Genomic DNA, 8,514 nt, shown 5'->3' with positions numbered 1-8,514 from the left:
GGCCGCGGCGCTGCAGTGAGACATCGTCCCCTCGCAATGACACCGCCACGGCGGCCCTACGCGGCGCCTGAGCACTGCCCACACCGGCGCGCCGCCGGGCAGCCCCGCGTTGCGATTGGCTCTAGGGGAAGGTCCTCCGCGCGGTGTCAGCCAATCAGAAGGGAGATGAGGGGCGGGAAGGCCCCGAGGGGGATTGTGGGGGCTGTAGTCCGCAGCGCCTCGCCTGTGTGAGCGCTGAGCCGTGTCTGCACTCCCGCTGCTGGGGGTGTGCGCTGAGAGCTCCTCTGAGATCGCCAAATCCAAATCCAGCCCATCCCCACCGCGCCCACTAACCGTGTCCTTCAGTCCCACATCTACACAGTTCCTGAACCACCTCCAGGGACAGCGAGCCCAAGACCACTCTGAATCACAGAACCACAGAATGGCCAGGGTTGGAAGGGACCTCAAGGATCATGAATCTCCAATCCCCTGCCACATGCAGGGCCGCCAACCTCCACATTCAATACTAGACCAGGCTGCCCAGGGCCCTATCCAACCTGGCCTTGAACACCTCCAGAGACCGGGCATCCACAGCCTCTCTGGGCAGCTGTTCCAGCACCTCACCACTCTCATAGTAAAGAACTTCCCCCTGACATCCAACCTAAATCTCCCCTCCTTCAACTTAAAACCATTTCCCCTTGTCCTGCAGTTATCAATCCTTTTAAAGAGTTGATTCCCCTCCTCTGGGCAGCCTGTGCCAATGCACTACCACTCTTTTTGATATTTTTCATAATATCCAACCTAAACCTCCTCCAGCACAACTTAAGGCCATTGCCTCTCGTCCTGTCACTGTTACCTGGGATCCCCAGCTCACTATAATCTCCTCTCAGGGAACTGTGCACAGCCAGAGGGTCTCCCCTGAGCCCACTCTTCTCCAAACTGAACAATCCCAGTTCCCTCATGCTGACACAAGTCATTACCCCCTAATACAAGTGTCATGGACAGAATCCAGCTGTACTCACTTGGACATACGAAGAAATAAGCCTGTTTTGGGTTGGTTTAATGCAGTGACTTTGTTCCTAGCAGAGAATGCTCTGTTCTGCCAACACTAATTTAACTGATTCAATCAGCTAAGTAGAATGAATCCATTCAACCCAGGGAGAAACAATACAGCAGTGAGCAGCAATCAGGTGGCACAGGAGTTCCCCTGCACCGCTTGGGACAGACTGAGTTCTGGCTCAGCATGGGGCAGCCAAAGGGTTGGAAAAAAAACGTGGGATTTAATCTCTGAACAATGTTTTTCAGCCACTGCAAAAGGAGTGAGTCTTCCTATATCATTTTAAAGTGCACAACCTCGTTTTAAGAGCGACGCGGATTTTGGAGCTGAACCTTATGGAAATCACATGCCCAGAAACAGCTGAATCCCATTGAAAACATCTTTTTGCTCTTTTACTTAGTGCAGGGCTTTGATCTTGTTTGAAAGCAGATCTTCAGGAGGTTAAACACAGGACTTTCTGTCCGGTATGTCTACAGAGGGCTCGACCTTCAGATAGGAAAAAAACCAACAACAACCCAAAGGAGTAGAGTATCATGTTAATGTTTACTTACCTGGGAACTCCAGCAGGAGCATAAGATAAAATCACACTGCCTGCTCACATTTTGCCTTTCCTAGATCTTTAGATGAAAAGAATTCGCTGCAAGCACAAAATTAAACTTCTTTTGATACTCCCTTAAAACTAATGGTAAAATGTTTTTCTTTCCTTTGTTTACATTCTGATTGGACAGTTGTGGGACTTTGGAGCTTGAGGTCTGTGCACTTCCTTGGGACCATCATAGAAATCAGCCAATTCCTCCCAGCCACTGCTTCTTCTGTATAAGAAAAGGCAATGCTAATGCTTTGTTTGTTTCCATAATCTCACAAAATGTGCAGTGTAAATAAATCACCCTTAAACATCTGGACTTCCTAGCACTAAGGGTAGAAAAGCCACACCTACGTTTTCCAGGGTGTCCTGTCTACACTCCAGAGCCAACATCTGGTATTTTAAACTGGAAGAGGGTAGATTTAGACTAGATATTAGGAAGGATTTTCTTGTTGTGAGGATGGTGAGACACTGGAACTGGTTGCCCAGTGAGGTTGTGAATGTCCCCTCCCTGGAAGCACTCAAGGCCAGGCTGGATGGAGCTGTGAGCAACCTAGTCTAGAAGGAGGTGTCCCTGCCTATAGCAGGGGGTTGGCACTAGATGCTCTTAAAGGTCTCTTCCAATCCAAACCATTCTATGATTACTTCCATAGCATATACACAGACTGTGCTCCAAGAACTGGCACTCAGAAGCGCCAGGATAGAATTGTTACCTGCATCAAATGCCAGTCTCTCTCTTTCCCATGAACCTGAGATGGGTACAGAAAGTGCCTGCCAAGCTCACCTTCTCCCATTCCCACAGGTAACTCACTCCTAGCGCACACAGCGTCCTATTTCCCATATGCACGTTTCCATGAATGAATCCACATATCTCCTCTTCTGGATTTCCTGCTGACTTGTTTTATGAGATTGTTGCAGGCAACACAGGGGGCATTTAAGCTGCTTGTAGACTGGCATCTAGTGCAGCTCGAGCCACCTCTCAGCACCCCTTCAGCTTCTCCCTGCCCCTCCAGGAAGGCCTGGTTTTCCCTTACATCCTATACTCAACCAGCCAGCCTTCTGCAGGTGCCTGAAGTACCATAGGGCATACCAGACAGCACTCAGCACCTATATTTAGGCACTGGACATGAGCCTTTGCTATCCAGATGGCATGCAGCTAGGGAGGAAATTCAGGTTCTATGTGCCAGGTGAGTACACATGTGCTGTCCCAGCTCTTGTGTCCTGGGAGACCTTGTTGGTGCCATCAGCAGAGACAGAACAGCAGTTCCTGCCAACCATCAGCCCATCCCCATCATTTTTTTTCCTATTCATTCCTACAGTTGTTTTGGCACTTGTAGAAACCCACAGAACAACATTCAAATCCTTCCTTTAAAACATTTTCTTCTACTTTTGTATTCTGGGAAACCTTTCATCACCAGCTGTGACAGAAAAGCAGTGGATGGCTGAACAACCCTACAGCTCCACTGACCAAAATGATTATTTTTACTTTTCCCATACCTCCATCATAGAGGAAATTGCAGGCTGGGCATGAAGGTTTGATTGTCAAATATACGTATGGTCATATTCAGAGTGGGTATTTTTGTCTGAGTTGAAATAGCCACAAGTGCCACTAGATGTCACAGCTGCTTCATTGTTTAACTCTCCTCCCAGGACTGTTACAAGTTTGGCTGAAGAGCGAAAGCAAGGACTGTGCAGCAAAGCAGAACCAGGCTCTTGTCCTCAGGCCACTGTTGGAAGATGCTTTAGGACTGGCTTTTCTTGAGTAATGACCTCATGCCCAGCTGAAATCCTCAGACTGGTCGGGCTTGAAGGGAACATGCAGGAAGCAGAGAGTTCAGGGAGGAGAAGGGGACATTGCAAGGACACAAAAAGCTTTGCTGAAGGCAGGAAATCAAAGTGACCACGAGGATATGACCTTCTCTATGTTGATAATTTCACTGTTGGAAAAAAGTTACTTTTCTACACTTTTTCTGGGATTAACTAATGGCATTTACCTTGGTGCTGTTGATGCTTGCCAGTTGGAGCTCATGAAGACCTGCTTCCTCCTGCTGAAATAGTTAAGAAATAACAAAAACATCAAGCAAACATAATGAAGCCAAACTCAGGGCATTTTCTGTCAAAGGGAGCTAATTTTAGTGCCACACTGCTACAGAGATTGGCTGCATCCCTACCCTATTCATGGCAGAAAGGCAAATAACTGCATCACAAAGAAGCCAAGTGAATGGCAGGGGAAGAGTATTCTTCCTCCCTCCTCAGAGCAGCCCGATGTCTGTCTCCTCTCATGTCACCCATAGGAACCTGTTCATTTTCCCCATTTAGCTCTGAGGTTCCCACAGGAGGATAAATCTTTTTCTGGAGGTTTGTTCAAACTAATTGTCTCCCACAAACCTTCAGAGAATTTTCCTTCTCCTGAAGACACCGCAGTTAGAGCAGCAGCCTGTGCCATCGCTGTGCACGTGAAAGTCATAACAATGCTAGAGAGAATTAATTCATTTATTCACTCTGTTGTGACCAATAATTGCGCCTGTGGATTCTGTTTTCACTCCACTGGCAACACTTATGTTACAAACAAAACTAAAACCGAATTCCTGTGAAATTGCTATGAAAGCTTTCCCTTAAGGGAAAGCAAAAATAAAAACAAAGAAGAAAGAATAATAACAGTGAAAAAAATTTAAGAGAGCTCAGATGTGGTTCAGAAAATATCTAAAGACAACTTCCAGGATGAGCTTCTATGGCCATATGTCATCACTTTAACCTTGTTCCAGAGACCTTGGCTGCAAATCTCCTGTTCTGTAGGAAGCTGCTACTAGGCTGTTGGAAGGCCCATCACCCATGGACACCCCACCTGGCACCTCTGCAAACAGCATCCCTGTCTCCTGGATCAAAGCAGCATCTGGCAGGATATGATTTGCTACAAAAGCAGCCTCTAAATTTTAGCTTTGAAACAAAAATCAACACTCTTCCATCCCTGGAACACTCAAGGTTGGGCTGGATGGGGCTGAGCACCTGCCTGCCATCTACACCTGGAGCTGTAGATGTAGGTTCCTTGCAGGGGAGTTGGACCAGTTATCTTTAAAGGCCCTTCCAAATCTAATGGTTCTATGATTCAGCACACACCATGCTCTCACTGCTAGTTTTTGTCAGAGCTGCCAGATGAGTCTATGGGTCAGATGGAGGATGTCTTCTGCAAGTAGGGACAGCATGGTGTCATCACACAACTCCTACTTCATGGTCTTAATGGGAATCAGCCTTATCTTCCCATGGAAATCAATAGTCAGAGGATTGGCATCATAACCAGCATCTGCAGTAAGGTTCCCTATTTACACCTGGAAGAAACTGACGGAGGAAACAACAAACTAACAGCAATTTCTCTTCTCCAACTCCATCCTAACAAACCACACAGTCTCTGACATGGATTTTGGTCTCGCAGCCAGCAATGTTCAAGGTAAAGGTGATGGGAAACTTTCCTCCTGCTGTGGCTTCCTTCCTTCTGCACTGTGGCTCTTTAGCTCAGCAAATTCTCTAAGGAATGCTTACAGAGAGGGAGAAATGTAGAATCCTTGGAATTGGAAGGTACCTCTTAAGGCCATCTAGTCCAACTCCCCTGCAATGAACAGGAACACCAGGTTGCCCAAGACCTTATCCAGCATCACCTTGAAAGTCTCCAGGGATGCCTCACCACCAGTCAGTGGTTGGAAGGTGCGCTGTGGAAAAGTGCTGGGTGTCTTTCAACAGAGCAGGTGTGTGAACTCCATTCAAACACCATTTAAAGGAATATCTACAAGTTGACTAAAAAGCACACATTTAAATGTCAGTGTAAATCCAGCTCTGAATAGACAAAGTATAAAGGCTGCCTCCCTCCTCTCCTCCAGATCTGAGAGCACATCATGAGGTGACTTTAATCAAAGCCAGGAATTTTTCACTTGGAAACTTCCAAAGGATTTGAATTTTTTTGTTGCTCTTTTTTTTTTTTCCTTGAAAAGAAACGAATGAGCTCATTTTCCCCACTGCACTTTGTACTGGCTACTGACAGCAGTGGGAATTGAGTCCTGGAAGGAAGCTGCTATGCCTGTGCTCTCTAGCCCTCTAATGGGCTCTCTCATTAATCATATCATAAAATGGCTGAGGTTGGAAGGGACCTTAAAGCCCATGCAGTTCCAGCCCAGTCCCAACCGCTAGATCAGGCTGCCCAGACTTGGTGGGAACAACTCATACTAATGAGTTATGATGTGCTTAATCCCCATATCTCAGCCCAGAGCAACATCAAACCCCTACCCACAAAATAGCCTTTCACAGCATCCATAGCTTTTCACAGCTTCAGCTTTCCATCATGTTCACAGCATTGTATCTTTGTTCAAATGCTGACCTAAATAGAATCATACAACCATTAAGATTGGAAAAGACCTCTAAGATCATCTAGTCCAACCCCAACCCATCAGTACCATGTCCACTAAATCTTGCATGCCTTCTCCATTCCCAATCCCACAAAATGTTCACATTTAACATTTTAATGTTAAATTCTGTTTCTTTTTAGGGCAGGAAAGCTCCCACCTGTCCACTGTGATAACGTGCAGGCATCTCCTTTGCAGTCCATTGCTGATGAATTGTCTGCAAACCAGATGTACACAGCTCACATCTGCAGAGCCACACAACCCTGGGGTTGCTCTGAACTCTCATTATTTCTCACTCCATCCATCAGCATAGAAACTCTGCACACACCAAGATGGTCTTGCAGACTCTGCTACACTGCTTCCAAGGCAAGCATTAATCAAAAGAAAACCCAGTTTAATTCCATCCCTAAAATGAAATGGAAAAGTTCAGGAACTTTGTGTTCCACTATGTTAATTCTTCAATATCAATACTAATTCTGTTCAGAATCAATGAGATTATTTACAGGTTTGCAGTCACCCACGCCCAAATATTGAAGGGTGCCACACTGCTCATCCTACATTCCCAACTGGACAGACCCAGATGACAAAATATGACGTGGGTTGAATATTCTCATGCAGCAATAGGAAATTTGTGCCTTCTGCAGTGATTCTCCCAACGCTGTTCCTCCTTTTTTGCCATAGGACCATGCACTGTGCCCATGAGTGCCATGTGGCAAACTGGAACAGATGGCAGTGCCCCAAATTGCTCTTTTTATTCTTTTGTATATAATTTATTGTTCCTGCTTGGTTAGACTAACTAGGTTGATGTCATGGTCTTTTGGATGTGGCTTTCAATGCTAAGTACCCAAGATGAGGGAAAAAATTAGATGTCCATTAACTAAGATTTAAAATAGCTAATTAAGATAACAGCTGATGCATAGCTAAGCAATAGTTAAAATAAATAGCTGGTGCATAGCTAAGCAATAGCTAAAATAAATAGCTGATGCACAGATATATGCATCATCTTAATAGCCTGCAGAGAAACAAGTAAATTAACAATACTGTGTGAAGGAGAGCATGGGCTGTAATCTTATCTCAGATAGCTGTCATATTCATAAGTATAATTAGTCAGTGATGACAAGTCAATTATAAATATGTACTTACAAGAGGAAGGCCATGAGAAAGTTAAATATTTTCTTCCACTTTATCAATTATTTGCTGGACTTCAGTCATATTCCCAGTGTAATCATGATTTTAAGGTGTTTTATTTAAGCTGTCTTAAAGAATTTTGGTATCTTGAGCAAGTAGGCACTTGTATTCATCAAAGATTTGGATGTTGCCTTAGTATATGTGGAAAGTATCGCATTTGGTTGCAATTTGTGCTATGATAAAAATACAGAGCTATTCTAAAGATATTAAATACACTTGAATTACATGCATAAAGATTTTATTTTATTGATGGTTTTGGGAAGGGTTGAATCCAGTGCTGTTTTCTGAAGTTTTAGCAATGGGCAGTGATTTGTTAATTTATCCATTTCTCTAATTACTCCTTGATGTGTCCTTGTTATCCCTGTTCCCTGCCAGGAAGCCCCACTGAGCTCATTCTGGCTCCAAGCAGCTATGTGACACTGCAGCAGCATTAACACCCCAAAATCACAGAGTTACAAAATGGTTTGAGCTGGAAAGGACCTTTAAAGACCATCTGGTCCAACTCCCCTGCAACGAACAGGGACACCTACAGCTCCATCAGGTGCTCAGAGCTCCATCCAGCCTGACCTTGAGTGTGTCCAAGGACGGAGCATCCACCACTTCTCTGGGCAATCTGTGCCAGTGCCATTACTATCCTTATGGTAAAATAATTGTAAAATAATTCTCCTAAAAACCAACAGGCTTGCAGAGCTGCAAGTGAAAAGACTCTGGCCTTAATGTTTGGAAAATGCAGATGGAGGTGGGTGGGAAAAATGAACGCCTGCACTTCACCTCTGTACTCACATGGACGGACTATGTGTGTGTACTGCAGCTGCATGGACTTACTGTCCTTTTTATGACCAGATGCTGCTGTGGATAGGGTAATTGCTGGGGAAAATCTATCTGCTTCAAGATCATTAGGAGTTCTGCTGCTGAGTGAAACAGCACCACAGTTTTAACCTGAGCACCGATTTGCAGCATCACTGCTGTGAGAGAGCCCCGACAGCATTAGGTAAAATCAATGGGAGTGTAAGAAAAAAGCTCTCTATGCCATTAAAAGGCAAACAACCTGCGCAGGTCTTCTCGTATCAGCCTCAGTGCTACAGAGAGTTGCTTTCCTGGGGAAGGACAAAAATGAGTTTTTCCTGTCTTTGAACATCTCTTCTGTTGATGCTGCAGGGATTGGCAGCAGCACTAACTAGTGAAATGAACCAGTACACGTATAAGAAATATCAGAAACAAAATATATTTCCTATGAGAGGGATAAAAAAGAGGCCAATAACGTTTCAAAATATTTTCTGGAAAGTTTCTCATTATTGAATTTTAAAAATCTATTT

The 8,514-nt window shown here is 44.8% G+C and overlaps 1 protein-coding gene across 1 annotated transcript in view; it reads right to left on the bottom strand.

The window, feature by feature from the left end:
• Positions 1–956, bottom strand: part of RPIA (ribose 5-phosphate isomerase A) — an 8,712-nt gene extending 7,756 nt beyond the window's left edge. The window contains exon 1 of the mRNA XM_010710657.2: positions 836–956. Within this exon, the coding sequence (XP_010708959.1) occupies positions 836–956 (121 nt within the window). The remainder of the gene's footprint in view (positions 1–835) is intronic.
• Between the last annotated feature and the right edge of the window lie 7,558 nt (positions 957–8,514).

Source organism: Meleagris gallopavo, chromosome 4 (assembly GCF_000146605.3).
Source record: "Meleagris gallopavo isolate NT-WF06-2002-E0010 breed Aviagen turkey brand Nicholas breeding stock chromosome 4, Turkey_5.1, whole genome shotgun sequence".
Classification (NCBI taxonomy): domain Eukaryota; kingdom Metazoa; phylum Chordata; class Aves; order Galliformes; family Phasianidae; genus Meleagris; species Meleagris gallopavo.
Note: the sequence above shows the minus strand (reverse complement) of the source record. Positions and strands in the feature narration are given on the sequence as shown.